We start from the raw sequence: 16,245 nt of genomic DNA, 5'->3' as shown, positions 1-16,245 counted from the left end.
AGGAAGGCACAAGCTCCTTGATAACACAGGGGGATGACTCAACCTTTAAACACTTCACATTATTAATGCTTTCTTCTGTAAAGCTTTAAAAGCTTTAGAAAATTATGAAAATCAGACCAGTCAGCAAGGACCAGGTCACTCAGAGCCACAATTATTCACTACTGTCAAATTACACTTTCTTCTCTTAATAACAGAGGCTGAGAAATTGCAGCAGCATAGGACTGCTTTCCACATCCTCTGTTCCCTGCTGGATTTTCCACATCTATGAACTCAAGAGATTAACTGTCTGTCTATACTGTATCAGTAAGTATTGCCAATCATTCTTCAAACCACTGCCATCATGGGTACAGTTCTCCCACAGCTGCTTCCTGAGCTTTGTGGGACTGATCCAATTACCCAACTTCCCTGAAGGGTCTAAGCTATAGATACCTAGATCTGCTCAGTCCTACTTTATAAGGAATTAAACTACAGACAGTAAGGGAAAGAAGCAACTGTTATTCCTGTATAGCAAGAACAACAGAAATCCCTCTCTTCTACTTCCATTTTCTTATCACTGTATATTAATATTGTACAACCAATACCTAAAAAAGCATTATCTTTTTTTGATAATCTACTGTACTTTTGTCTTCTGCATGTTTTTACCTTACTAACCCGGATAGCTGTAAGAGCCTACATGTTCCTCCTCAGAGGTTTCCAGTAGCTTCAGTCAGCCTGCCAGGAGCAGTGCACATATAGCCAGAACAGACTTTTAAATTATATTTATTTTTTGATTTGGCAAGTTAAAAAACTCCAAGCATTAGAATTCTGCAGACTATAGATTTAAGGCTCAGTGGAAATCCCTCCACAAAGTTAAAAAACACTGTTTCACGTGAAACAAAATCTTTAGGTATTTTTTTGTGTAATAAACAGATAATAAGAGTAGAAATCAAGAAAGTCTTGTAAGCTATTCTATGTTAATACACAACGACATGTCTTCAGAACATGTAATTTATACTTCAAGTTAAAGAAAATAGTATTTGAGAAAATAATTGTTGCCAGAAAATATTCTAGCTGTACCTGAGTGTAGTTGTACATTATGGCAAAAGAACCATACAACTGAAAAGGCAGACAATAGTTAAGTTGGTGAGTTAAGTGCCTGAAATGCACAAGAATTATTATTCTACTGAAAATAAAATTAAGACTTTAGTCAAAAGCCATTCAAAACCAAGCACTGTATAAGAGAACTCATATAATTAGAAATATCAATAGTGACAGAACAGAGAACATTGAATTAAGTGCCCTGAAGGCACAGGAAGAGTTACAACAGCAGCAATCATCAGACAAACCTTGAGTACGAGTGCAAATTCTCCAAACTGCAAAAAAGTCTTACTTTAGAATTCCATTTGCTCCTGTGTAAACTTCTTTTGCATGGGGACTAGAAGGCAGCATGGTAATAATTCTGTCTGCTCTGTCTGCTACATCTGCTGGGGATTCTGTTACCTTTTAAAGAAAAAAAAAAAAGACAATATAAGCTTGCACTCTTCCTGAAAAAGCAATGTCAGACATGTTTGATGAGTTTGGTTTAAGCATTCACTGGTCCCAATTAAGTTAGGTAAAAAATTAACACAAGAAAAACTGCTCTCCTAATGAAAATATTGGCTATTCAGAACCAGTAACACAAAAATTAAAAAAATGAAAATTACCTCCTATCATGGAAGTTCCTCCACAACATCTGCCAAGGGAAATATGCTTTAATGCCATCAACCCATTCATGAATCTTCAATTCACTGCAAACCCTGTATCTTTACAAAATATTGCTCTACAATGTCTCTAAGGAGGAACAACATGAAAGGATCACAAAAATCTCACTTTTTTCCTTGTCTTATATATGGCATTGAAAGAGATGAAGACTGAGGAAAAAAGAAAAAAAATTACTTGAATCTCTGAGCCTCACCTTAAAAGAAATCAGATAAACTAACTGATGCTTCTCATAATATTACAATTGGCATTTTTAAAACAGAAAATTATCAGCTCAGGCATCCTTCAAGAAAAAGATCTGAACAATTTTCAAAATATATTATTAGGTGTAAGTTGTTAAATAACCATACCTAACTTGAAAGGTATGTTACTATCTTTCTGAAGTCACTTTCAGAAGCAGGCAGTGTAATATTTATGATACATACACAAGAAATGAAATATTGACAGCTAAGTTGTGCGTTTCACTTGGAAGGCATTTACCACTAAGACTTCTGTTCAGTACTGGTCTGAATTAATTAATTTATTTAAAATTGCACTGTTAACACATTCATAGAACAGGGAAAATAGCAACAAACATACAGCTTATTCTTTTTTCTTTAGCCCACAAGGATCAAATCTAATTTCAGTCCTTTGTAAGAAATGCTGAATTGAAGGACTTCTGGGATACAGCATAAGAAACTTCTTGATTTTTATTTGACTACTGAACAAAAGAAGGGAATACTGCGTAAAGTCACTGAACAAGGCTCTTGGGGAAAAAAACCACAAAGAAACTGGCATAGATGGGACTGAGAAACATGCAGATTTTGTTTTGAAAGAAGTTAATACCACACAAAACACCTGGCATACTACAGTTACAAAAGGAAACATGCTCTAGTCTAAAGAACAAAAGTTAGCAGGAATAAATGAGGCAATTAAAAGCAGCAAACCTTCTATATCTGATTAGCTGATTTTATGACTTGCCTCCATGGAGACGAGAGAGCCTATCTCTTTAAAAAAGAAGTATGACACCTTTGTCTTTGAGTATCTCTGGTTTGGTTCAGTCTCAATGTGTGTTATTAGAGGGAGAGAGAGGAAGTGTGAAATGGGAACCTCAATCTATATACATCTTCTTACTTGAAACTATGATCTCCAGTATTCTTAGAGGTTTGGAGGGTATCAGTGGAAGAATCAATGGCTCATTTGCATTTTTCAACCAGAAGTTTAAAAACATACTATATTGGACACACAACTGAAATAGTCCATCAGCCTCAGATTTCTACTTGGCTACATAGATAGAAGATAGCTGGGTTTTGGTTACAGTTTTAAACAATTTCTAAGCAACACAGGCACAAAGAAGACATAGTACAGTAGTCATCTAAACAGTAATTCATTTAGTCTATCCACATCTTTCAAAATACTAAGATGCCTATTACATGAAGAAAATGAGATTAAAACTGTACACAAACTGGGACAGTACTAACTACAACCATAAAAAGGAAAAGCTTTCTGCTACCTTTAAGTAAGTAGCAAAGAAAAGTGGGAATTAAAAGTGGGAATAGACTCTCTTGGCCTTTTTGTAGTGTTTAAAAATATGAATAACATTGCCTGAAAAAATCTACTTACCTGGTTCAATAAGCAGCATATAAAACCGATATTTTATTTGGGACTTTCTGTCTCAGAAACAGAGCTGAATTATTTGAAAGCTATGATAAAACATTAAGCACTTGAAACCATTAAGAATATGTGCATAACTTTAAAAAAACAGAGCAAATACTAATTGTTGATTACCAACATAGACTATACTAGCTCAGAGTAGCAGACCACCAAGGCCTGTACATGTTCTGATACCAGTTTAATTCAAGTAAACTTTTGCAGTATGCAACTGGATAGAAGGGACTTTTCTGCATACTGGGTTGGTACTGTCCTCCCATCTGTGCATCTGCTTGTATTTGTTCAAACTGCTTCCCTATTTTGTTTTACTTATATTTACAGTAAGTCAATTAATTACTGTTTGCCAGAAATGCCATTGTTAGTGTACATTAAAGAGAGCTCTGTTTTTATGATGCTTTATGCATCAGGTGACTCCAATAACATTCTCAATGTTCTAAATCTGAGAGAGGATTTAGATACAAAGACCTGTAAACTTGAGCGTGACACACAGTTACTCCACTGTGTGACGCTTCCAACTTTCTCCAAGTTTCACCCCAAGTGGTTCCATATGCTCATGCTCAGCCAGTTTTCCTCTTACTATGCACCATTAGCAGGTGGGTGGCTGCTTTCTGACATGTACCACGTCCCAGTTGTTTACTTCAGTGGCTAAAGAAAGTGGAGTCCCAGATTGTACAGATTTATGGTCAAACATCCCGCATCCACCATATGCCTTGGCAGAAGCACTGGCCTTAAACAATGGACATTTGACTAGGTTTATGTCTCTTGGGGTCATTTCACCCCTGTAACACTCCTGATGGTTTTACCCTTACAGCCAGACCAAAGGGAAAGCAGCCCTTAGAGCCCAATGTTCCTTCTACAGCAGTTTCTACAAGGCCCCATGGACCCACAAGTTTTCAACTCCTGAAAAATGTGCTGGAGTAGGATTTACACCTCTAGATCAAGAAGAGTAAGTTATGTTCACATATTTTCTTTGAGTGTGTTTTATTTGTATTTAAGCCTATCCATGTATTCTCTTAGTGATTTATGATCTTAAAACATACTTTGGACTTTATTTTTAAAGGCATTGCAGTTCACCTTTATTATCACATGTTAAGTATTGCAGTGAATGCCAAGGATTCTGTTACAAAGGCAAAAAACTATCAACATGGGCAGCCACAGAAAAGATATCTCACTGCAGAACACAAATTAAAAATACAACCGATAGTTGAAAACAGCCTCTTGAATTTGCCCAGTCTTACTCAAGACATATCTGATTCATGCCTGAGGGTCCTGACTGCTTAAATAAATAGGAACAGGAGCCAGGAAAAGAGGTGAAAATCTTACTTTCCTACTTAAGGCCAAGATTCTGTAATTATTCAAGGGGAGCTGCAATTAATTACTAACAGGTGTGTGGTATCATTTTATCTTTTAGGAATCTTGATGTTACCTCATTATTTAAAACAGCTCCAATTAGCTTTAACAGTTTAGACTTTCAAGGCACACTGTTCCTCTGTCTAGATCTATCTATAATTTCCTTGTCACTGCTGGAAAATTCCCTTTCTATCCTCTACACTGTTACATGAGAGGTTTATTTTTGCACTGCACTCCTTTTTTCTGTGTTTTCAGCACATATTCATCTGCCCACAACTGTCTAAATTGTGACAGCTTTGAAGTATGTCAAAACCATTGAAATGTGTTACAGACACCTAAAAATGACACAACCACCTGAGAGAATGGGGTTGTGAGGGTATTAACAGATTAAGAAAAGCAACAGGACCGGCTGGAACATGGCCAAGATTTTGCAGGGTATATTGCAGGAAGGTAAAGCTCCCTAATGTAATCAATTTCCTTCACTCCTTTTTCCCTTTCATTCCTTCATCTTCTCTCACCATATCCTTCCTAACCTCCATGAGAATAAGCACTTAAATAATTAGATTTTTCCCCTGCCCCTGAGGACTACACCTTGAAGCAGCAGGAAAGCTCATACGTCCCTATAACTCTTACAGCTATGCCAGCAGGAATTTTTAACTAGGGTCATTTAACCTGAAAAGGTCAAAGTAGGAACCAGATGAAAAGCAGCCCACTGGCCTTCTAGACCTGGGGGAGAAGGAAGCAGGAGAAAGCAGGAGGTGAAAGAACAGGCCATCAACCTACTCTCATAAAAAGTGGGGGAAAAAAAAGACAGCTAGAGAAGTCTGACAAGGTAGCAATTCTAGCTAACAGCAGGAAAATTTCTTGGGATAGAGTCATACCTCTGCTTTACCTTTTAATTTAATATTTATATTATACCTATATATATATTTATATTATACCTTTTCATTATGCTGTTTCAGTTCTGATTGATGTTAACCAAGAAAAGAAACCAGATGATTTAGTTGCATTGTGTGCAGGAACCATTCAACACACACAGTTATTGCTGGAATAAAGAAAGTTTATTACTATACCTGAGCACCCAAGTCTTGAAATTCTTTGCAAGCTTCTGGGAAGACATCATACACAATGACTGGATATCCATGTTTGACCAGGTTTTTTGCCATTGGATTTCCCATGTTACCCAGCCCAATGAATCCAATTGGGGTTTTGGAAGCCATAGTCCTAGAACACACTGGTTTCAAAACAGTAAAGATCAATATATTTGTATTTTAGACTAACGTACAACAATGACATAATAAAAGCTACCATGTAATCTCTTTTCAATTATTTTAACAGCTTTATGCTTAAAAATAGTGCAAATGTGAATCCTATTTTACGAAATCTAAACCTTATAGTGCACATTGGGCCACAAATACCATCCCACAATGATTTTTCTACATATCAAAGAAAATTATTGTAATTAGGAAAATGAAGGCGTTTCAAAAAAATACAGTACTTAAAACTAAGATCCAAGAAGAGCTCAGATGTACTTTTAAAATATGCAGGATTGTCTGTGTTTTATTATGCATCTAAATTCTAAACTGGATATGCAAAGTCCAATTTTATATATATTTTACAGACTCATTATTCGCAACTTTGCTTGCAGCCATGGGATATAGCACATGTTCTCTAGAAATACAGGCTGCCACTTTCCTTCATGCAACCCCTCACAGATTCTTCTGATCCTGCAATCAGATAGAAGCCACTAACTTAGAGATTAAAGTCTCCATAGTAAATCACGGCAAATCCTTTCAGCCGTGCAACCACAGTTTAAACATTGAAAACCAGATCAAAATATAGTATCAAAAAGTTATGAAGTCTTTGCAGGAATAACCTCTGTATTCTATTTACCATACTACTAAGATAGAACTATAAAGCCTAACCTACAAACTGTAGAAAACACTACAGTTTCAGTCAGTTACCTTTTCCCAGTTGTTAGTGAGCATCAAATTCTGGACATGAGCAGCATTGCAGGCATTCATCTACTGCAATCACTATCTCATCACTCTAAACACTCCTAATCCAAAGGCAGCACAATTTGACAGTGACTAGATTTCTTTGCCAATTACATAAAATACTTCGTCCTTTACGGCAAAGGAAAAAGTTATGCAAAATAAACACCAAAGTGTGCGTCAGCTAAGCAGACAGAAACAAGGCTAACTAACTACAGAAATACTGTAGCTCTAAAGTGCACATACAGAAAATGTGCCTAAGCTGGATCGAGACTCTAAGAGGTCTCAATGCTTAGCAAAGAATCCTCTCTAGGCCAATAACACTTGATTAATCATTTTAAAGTCTTTCTGACTCTAAGCTCCTTCTTAGCCAGCAACGGTCATGCTCTTTCATCTGCAGCACTGTTTTGGAAGTGCCACATTTAATAAATCAGGTTTGTTGAGAGAACTTTGGTCTGAGACAGTTTCCACAGATGCCTGCAGCAATTACATAGCTAGAGAAGTAGCATAATTTAAAATAAATCTGCACTGGGAAAATGCTTAGTGAAAACTGAGATAAGTCAGGAAAAGAGCCCATTGCTTTTTTAAGAAGTGCTACATGTCAAAACCAGGGAACAAATGAACAAAGAGACTAAACCAGCATCATCAGCTGTAACAATCATCTTGGAGTCTTCTCATTGTTTCTATGAGTCAGTCTTCCCCAGTCCCTCACTTGCACTGATCTAAAATCGCTCCTTTAGTTAGGTTTTAAGCATTGTTCTTTCTCTAGTCCTTAATACCAGTAGATCTTATTTACCTTGACTTCAGTAAAGCATTCAGAACAGCCTCCTCTCGTATCCCAGTAGCCAAATGAGGAAAGTATGGACTGGACTGCAAAACTGCCTGAAGGAAGAAATACTGTCTGGAGTGTTGGGCTCAAATAACAGCCATCAGTAGTTCAAAAGACTAGCAACAGTCCAGTTACACATTATGTTCCTCATGGGTCAATACTGAAGCTGTTTAAACGTTTCATCAATGACTGATGATTAAATATAATCACCCTCAGTGACATCATATGTAATACCAAACCAGGGGGAAAGTCTGAAAAATGGCAGGGTAAGGCTACTATTCAGAAAGACTGGAGAAATAGGCCTCAAGCAGTTCAACAAAGACAAATATGTCCTGTACTTGGGGCAGGGGATGTCATTGCAGGCTGCTGACTGGCTAGACAGCTGACAGCTCTGCAGAACCTGTGGATTCCCATCAACTGGAAGCTAAGCATGAGTCAGTAGTGCATCCTTGCAGCAAAAGGACACTTTGCACAGCATTACATCCAGGTCAAAGAAACCAGGCATTGTTCTACACAGCAAATATGCAAGAGATGTGATCAAACTGCCGACAGCCCAGCAAACATCAAGTGACATGACCAAGGAGCAGGAGAACATGGCCTATGAGCAGAGGCTAAGAGAAAGGTCTTTGCTGAGCTTGGGAGAAGCAAAGGCTGCAGCCTTCTACTACCTATGGAGCGGGAGGAAAGAAGAGTTACAGAGTAAATGAAGCTGAACTCCACACATATGTGCAGTACAACAGGACATGGGGAAATGGCCAAAAGCTGCAGGAAGGGATATTCTGGCTGGAAATAAGAAAAGCATCCCTGATGTAGAAAAAAGGTTCTGCACTGGAACAGGCAATGCAGAGAAGCTGTGGAACCTCAATCCTTCTAGCAACCTTAGAACACCATGAGCTACCTAAGCTAGCTTTAAACATGCAAGGCTTTTGGAAGTCTTGCTTCCGAAAAATTCAGTTTTCTTTGTTTCTGTGAATGCCAAGAAACCTTATCAGAAGAATAATTCTGACTACCATATCTAGGCTCATTCTTGTAGACTCCTTACTTTTATCCTGATTTTTCTTTTCTTTTCTTACACTTTTTTGATACCTTTTTCTGCTATCAGTGCTGACACCAGCAGTGTTGCCTGTCACTCACAACAGCCTGAAAGACCCATCCATGATCTGCTTAAATCTCACTGATTCATCCATCACATCTGAGATCTCAGCTGCTTCAGAACCTGGACATCTGCCTCAACAGACATAATTTTGCCTTGATCTTCATGTTTGCAATTGAGAAGGACATTTTTCCCATACAGCTTTCACTCCTCTGCAACCTGCCTGCTTTTTCTCTACAATGTCACATAAGACTGCTTTGCTTTGATAACTTTTCATGACTGTCATCACATCTCAATACTAAGACTTCAGCTGGTCATTTGATTGCCTATTGCCAACATGCACTTTTATTGTGCCTTTGTGGCAGCTCTTCACAAGTTAAATATCCATTAAATGAACACATTCTTCTACTATAAGGCCTCCCTTAAAAATTTTCATTTTGCAGTATCCCCAGAAAGGTGCAGCAAAAGTTAGGCTGTGATACAAGACAACTTGCTGACCAGTACTATTAAGTTTTGTATCATCGTATTCTATTATTTTTCCTTCTGTCTGTCTCTGTTTATTTTTTGTCTCAGTTAATTAATCAGAGACCACTTTCTGTTATATGCTAAAACATATTCAAATCCATGGAAACTGGGACCTGTTAGAGAAGTAGTCCGATTCCTGAGTCAGTTTCTGACTTTATTTTGGTTTAATTTTTCACAGCCTGGTATTATATAAGACACTTCAAAATTAAATAATTTGATTTACAGTTTTGAAAAATCTTCAGCTCTCCAGGTACTCAAATATAGGAAAACTGGTTTAGAGGACTGATTAAATTAGTTCACAGATATAATTGAGATAATTTCAATTACATTTGAACCAACTACATTTAGATGTATGGCATATTTTTGATGACTATGTAAGGCAGTGGGGATTTACCAAAAAGAGGATGTTTTAAAAGAGAAGAACTTCCATGTTTTCCCATTAGATGAACCTCCACAGGTAATTTTACCTGTGATGTCCAGATTGCATATGATGGCACTTTTTAGCATCTGATATGTAGCACAAACTCAGTTTTGAAATAACTATGTAATTCAAATATCTGAGGACTGATATTCAGCAAACCCACATCACATATGCTAACTAATTCCATCAACTGTATAAGCATTTGCTGAAACTGTCCCTGTGGTATTGAGCCCGCTTTACTTCAGCCATAAAATCCACAGTAACCTGCTGCAATCACATGGCTGGAAAAATGCCCAGTCTACACTCAACTTCTAAGAGAGGGCAGAACATCAGAAGCAGGAGCAACAGAACCTACTTTTAAAATAACCACTGACACCATGTGCAACTAATTGTCCTTCCCTGGGAACAGAATCATCAATGCAAATTAATCTGTAAATCGAGCTAACTGTGAGCAAAACCAGCTACAGCTATACCAACCCCAAAGAAACTGGGCTTTTCCAAGAAGATTCTTTATTATTCTCTTCAGGGAATATGTGCTTACAGATCCTCATGCCTATGAAAACTCAGCTGATGAGGAGAACCAACTACAACACTCTCACCAAATTTGGGGCTTACAGTCAATAGATAAAATACATATTTTTTTGCTTTGAAAAGTCAGCCTACAATAGAAAAACTTTACCTAATCTGCAATTTCACAAGAATTTTACCGTAAAAACAATTTAATTTAAAAAATCAGCATGAGTTTATAAATCTCTTAATTGCCTCCTCTTGAATAAAATGCAATCATTAGAAGAGTAACTTCAGAAATGCACAGACTGCAATCCTTTCTTTAGAATACCTGGTCTGTAAATGACCTAAAACTTGTCTTTTCAAGCTTTAATATAAAGATACTGAAAGCAGTTTTCTTTTTAACCTGAATGATGACGAGTTTAGATTGTTTCAGATGTTTACATTTAATTTTACACTGTCTCCCAAAGTAGCGAGTCTTACAGTTTCAAGAACGAATTCCAGCTTCAGTGTTGGCGATTTCACTTCAAATACTTGACTGCACAAACACCACGCAGAATTGAGGACATCTCTTTGAATTCAAACAAAAAGGGACTAATAGTTGGGTAGAACCACAGACAGCAGACCTGGAAAAAATCCAATGTGCTTGTACTCTGAGTTTAACTGGCCAAGAACAGGACTGAAAAACAAGTAACTCCCAAAATATAATTTCAACTATATTACTTAATTATTGGCTTTATAAAATTTATTTTGATCCATATTCACCAAACAGCACAAGGGTAAGAGTCCACACAGTCCCATCCCATAAGAGCTTCCTAATCAGAGTGGTTACAGCTCATATTAATATTCTTGATCTCTCTGGATCAGTGAAACTTCACCTATTTTCCAATATGTGAGATTTAATAGGATCATTGGAAGATGCCCAGAGTAAGCTCAGCTACTGAAGTTCCTGGTTTTGCTTGGGGCTTTAAGAGAAAATACACATGAAGTCACTAGACACAGAGAAGGAAACATGATGACAATTCAGTATGAGCCACTAAATGAAAGATTTTCCCACTGATTTAGCATCTGAAGTTCTGGTACAAGTGCAACAGAAGACATCATCCCTTTTTTCCTTCCTACTTTGAAGGAAAGGATCAGAGTGAGCTTCCGTGTTTTGTGTGGACTTCTTTATGTAATTTATAAAACCTCTACTGAAACTAGATCCTGGGAGGGAACTAGATGAAGAAATATAGAAGAAGTTAGAGAGACCAGCTAGCTGTACATGCGTAGAATCCTCCTGCTCCTAGAAGTTTTGCCAATGGAATTGAAATTGCCTCAGGGTCACTAACTTTTAAAGGTTATGCAATGATTTGGAGAAGTGCACTCTGCCAATATAATAATTTAAGAAGATTACAATACTTTAAATTTGGCTAGCTTTACATTGAAAGTATCCCACTTGCTTTTTCTTGCCCCTGTAAAGGTCTGCTGATCAAAACCAGAGATGCTATCTTGTAATACTGAGTCTTCTTATACATAATTTTTCTTATCTTTACCTACACTCATTAAATGTTTGCTAATACATTAGAGAGAAAACCATATAGTAAGTACTTTTCATCTAAAAAGAATATCAAGTCCCTTGATCCCTTAAGTAAGTAGTGTGCTGGACTTCTGAGCAGCAGGTCTTCTGTCATAATCCTTGCTTAGTAATCACTGCTTCTCTGCACCAGAGCATAGAGTCATTCAACAGTTCAAAAAGAGCTCCTGCATCAGCAAAAGTACTGTTTAACCAGCAAAAGCACTATTCAACTATTAACTGAACAGGTCCCCTCCACTTTAACAAAACTACTTGTAAGGACATTTTTGTTCTCTAGCATGGTACTGTCTTTCTTGATGAACAGCTCCCTCACCTGATTAATCTACATTCACCAGAAAATCTTCTTTTCTCAGCCACCATAATTCATTAACCCCCTCTTCACCCCCCACAGCAGTCCCCAGGAGAGATTTCTCCATATCCACCAAAAACACATTCTTAAAAGTAAGGTCATATAAACCCTCTCCATGAAGCACCTTTGTCAGTGCCTGCCAGCTGCAGAACACAGGACTACATAGTCTCTGTCCAACTGGCTAACACACAAACATCCACATCCAAGATGCTCCTCCAAAATCTGCCCTCAGCTCTTTATCTTCCTCCTACACAATTTAACAATGTCTAGTATAAACACACAGAAAAAACAAACCATCATAGTCTGTACCAGCTGCAAAGAGCAACTGACCAAGAAACCAAGGAGCATTCAATAAGGGAAGGAAGACAGCCCGCTTGCTAACCAAGCTCTGGTGTTGGACAGCTCTCAGAGCTGGCAGAATTCCTTCACTAGGATTGCATTTCACTCAGGACAGATGGTGAAATCACTACCCAAAACCCAACTGTCAGACTAATCAAAACTCAAGAAAAGAATGGCAAACTTAGTAAACGCATTAGAGATGGGGAAGCCACAACATATAACTAAGCAATAGTGCTTAGCAGTTAAGAAGGCTTAATGCTTAGACCTTCATCCCATAAACATTTCCGAGTCAAGAGTACTTTCAGCATAGTCACCACTAAGTCAGAGCTTAAATGCTACCAGTGAAATTCTGTTCTATGGAAGTTTCTTAGGAGAGTCACAATTTCTCCTTAGACTGAGTTACAGTTTCTTACTGAAGTCTTCAGGCAAAGACAAACTGTATTTTTCAACTTTAAGGGCCAGTGTTGGATTGCTTTTCACACCTATGCTCGCTCACCACTAAGAAACAAAATCCCCACCATCTGCCCTACATTAAACATGACCATTTGGAAATTGACCATGACAGTAGGTTTCAAAGCTCTTACAGAAATACCTGACAGTTACCATGCACAGAAAGTTCAAAAATCCTTGAAAGCTATTGCTTTCAATTATGGTATCACAAAAGGTGATAAACAGGTCCCCTGTATTTATCTTTACTAGCATGAGACCAACATGCCAGCTGCACCCGAGCTATTACTTACCACATCAGAACCACAACTACAAAAAAAGTGTTAGTGGAAGAGACAGTGGAGCAAAAATAGCACTGAAAGATAACATCAAAATTTTCACGCGTTTTGCATTCATTAGTTTAATTGCGGTTTAAAGGTGAGTTACAAAGTTTTTACAGTTACCTACTTAAAAGTGATTTAGTAATTCCTGAAACACTTTGCTAACTGTCAAGATTTTAGAACCATATACCATTTAAAAGAATCTATTTCTTCCACTTGCTAGTTAAAAACCTTCACCTACGGTGTTGCGAGCCTAACCAGAGTGACATACATGACCAATAGACTGCAATCAAAATGACACTGAAAAGACTACTGAAGGTTTATTTTTAATCATTTACTTCAGCAATTAAATTACTTAGGAACAGCTGTATAATTTTTCAGGACTCTGGAAAGAGAAAATGTCTAGGTAGAGTTCTACAAATATATTCTTCCTTTGCTTGCACCAACAGGACGTCTGCAGTGCTTGCTCCTTCCAGTGCCCATGAACCAACCACAGGCTGAATAAATGCAGAGCCGACACAGGAGGAAGTGTCGCTGGATCTACCTTTAGTTTAAAGAAAATAATCGGATGCGATGACCGAGAGGGCTGAACAGCCCAAACCTAGGTAACAGGTACCGCAGACATGTCACTGCTGCCACAGCAAGCATTTGTGGGCTCTGATGATTTCCAGGCACGCTATTTTAAGCAAATGAGTGAAAAGATTTATTAAGCCAAGAAGCTCCGGTGGAGCCCCGAATAAGGCGGCCGCGGTAGCGCGGCGTGCCGGCCGTCACCGCCCGGGGAGTCCGTCACCCGGGACGCCGCACAGGGAGGCGGCTCCGGAGCTGCACAGGGCTCGGAGGGCCCGCGGCCGCCAAGGGCAGCGCGGCAGCTGCGCACCCCGGGAGAGGCCCGGCCTTTCCCCGCCCGGCCGGCAGAGCGGGGCCACTGGAGCCGTGGGAAGGGGCAGGTCCTTACCCATCACCCGCCGGTGCCAGCGCCACCAGCCCGCAGGTCCCCTGCGCACCACCGCTGCGGCCATGCTGCGCCCCCGTGCCGAGTGTCCTCCCGCCCGCCGCCACCCGCCGCCGCCGCCCGCGCGCCCCGAGCGGCAGCCGCCGCAGCCAACCACGGACGGCGTTCGGCTGGGAACAGCCAATGGGAGCGCGCAGCGTCCTCCCCGCGGGCGGCCGGCCCCGCCCACCGCCCCGTGACGGATGGGGCAGGAGCGCGGGGCGGGGCGGGGGCCGGGCCGGCGCCGGAGCACCTCATTGGGGCGGTGGGACACTGAATCCCGGCGGCCGCGGTGTCCGGGAGGGCGGTTCTTTCCAGCCCGGCTTGCTCGTGCCTGCCCGCTGCCGCTTCGTCTTCCTGCTTTGCTGCTGGGGGAGGAGGCTTGGCTGAAGCGGGAGCGGAACGGAGCGTCGGCGTTTTGGCTGAGACGGCTTGTGTTGCGATACGGCGAGGGAAAAAGCCGCCTTGCACTGTTTTGTCGAGTTAGGTGGCAAATAAGAGTTGGCGCTTATTGAGGGTTGGAATTAGATGATCTTCAAGGTCGCCTTCCAAGACAAGCCATTCTGTGATTTTATGACTGGCTTCGTCGTTGTGTGGGCTTTACCCCGGCTGGGCGCCAAGCGCTCCCCAAGGCCTCTCCATCAGTGCCCCTTCTGAGCTGGACACTGGGGAGAAAATACGAGAGGCTTGTGGGTCGAGATAAGGATTGGAGAGAACACTCGCCAGTTACTGTCTTGGGCAAAACAGGCTCAAGTTGGGGGAATTAATTTGACTTGTTACCAATGACATTAAAGTAGGATGCTTCGTTCCCACCCTTTTCCTTCCTCCCGGGCTCAACTTGACTCTTGATTTTTTCTGCCTCCTCCTCCGTCAGCGACACACTGGTTTGGGGAACGCAGTCTGCAGTCAGTTCATCACACGTTGTCTCTGCCGCTTCTGCCTCCTCCGGGGGAGAGCTCCCCACACTCTTCCCCTGCTCCTGCGTGGGGTTCCCCCCATGGGAGACATTCCTCCCTGGTCTTCTCCAGTATGGCTCCTTCCCCTGGGCCGCAGATCTTAAACTGCTCCGGTGTAGGATCCCATCCATGGGGTGCAGTCCCTCGGGAACAGACTGTTCCAGTGTGAGTCCCCCTGTGGGGTCACAGATCCTGCCAGCAAACCTGCTCCAGCATGGGGACCTCCATGGGCTGCAGGGGAACAGCTTGTCCCACCAGGGTCACCATGGGCTGCAGGGGCATCTATTCACAGAAAGTCAGCCCTGTAGTGCCCACCCACTGCCAAGATTTTGCCACTCAAACCCAATACAATCATGCCCAAAGCACACTTCCCAAAGGCCTAACACAAGAGTTATCAACATCAATAAAATTTGCAAGAGCTGGGTGGCTCATTCACAGCCCAATATCTTGAGACCCTGCTGGCAACTCTGGGAGAGCTTCAGGTGGGTGTGTGAGGAAGCACATCACACTCTGAGGGAGGGCAGGCTGGAGGCAGGTGTGTGCTGCCTTCTCAGAGCAAAGCTCCAGTCCTGCGACTGCCACGTTCATCTCTTTGGAACAAAATAATTTATTTTTCTGACAGAAAAACTTGCCTTACTTTGTTGTGCCAGGATGCTGGGTACTCTCTTGGTCATTAGGTTACTCTTGTTAGGTCAGAGCTTTTTTTGTAGCTGGTATGTAGTATCATTTACAGGGTTCTGGGAGTGTAGTCATGAGGCACAGATCTCGGGTCTCACTACAACATGTCTTCACTCAATTATATGTTAGCACAGAAAGAATAGGCTATATATATGAGCTTGGCTCTCCTATCAGTACCATGATATATATTTTTATATTTACCTGTATAAAGCAAGACAGTTAAATATAGTTAAATCAACCTAGCTCAACATAAAGGAATTTTGTGGGCAGTGAAGGCGGCTGTGGTCATATAGTAGCTTTACTGTGACATGTGAGACACTCAGTAGGCTGATTTCATACCTTCACCCAGTTGCTTCTTTCTCTTGTTGCCTGTCAGCTGAGTATTGAGACAGAATTGAGACATGAGAAGAAAAATCTCTATAATTAAAGCAATGGAAAGAGACACAAACACAAACTCTTCCACTTGCTAAAATATTAGAA

At 40.5% G+C, this 16,245-nt stretch overlaps 1 protein-coding gene across 1 annotated transcript in view; it reads right to left on the bottom strand.

Annotated features, from left to right (window-relative positions):
* HIBADH (3-hydroxyisobutyrate dehydrogenase) overlaps positions 1-14,210 on the bottom strand; it is an 86,456-nt gene extending 72,246 nt beyond the window's left edge. Inside the window, exons 1-3 of the mRNA XM_005518908.3 lie at positions 14,096-14,210; positions 5,811-5,971; positions 1,370-1,479 (exon numbers count right to left, since the gene is read on the bottom strand). Coding sequence (XP_005518965.1) covers positions 1,370-1,479; positions 5,811-5,971; positions 14,096-14,159 — 335 coding nt within the window. The 5' untranslated portion in view covers positions 14,160-14,210. The remainder of the gene's footprint in view (positions 1-1,369; positions 1,480-5,810; positions 5,972-14,095) is intronic.
* Positions 14,211-16,245: the final 2,035 nt, after the last annotated feature.

Source organism: Pseudopodoces humilis, chromosome 1 (genome assembly GCF_049639895.1).
Source record: "Pseudopodoces humilis isolate 2021_Gansu_Grassland_sample_001 chromosome 1, ASM4963989v1, whole genome shotgun sequence".
NCBI classification, from domain to species: Eukaryota; Metazoa; Chordata; class Aves; order Passeriformes; family Paridae; genus Pseudopodoces; species Pseudopodoces humilis.
Note: the sequence above shows the minus strand (reverse complement) of the source record. Positions and strands in the feature narration are given on the sequence as shown.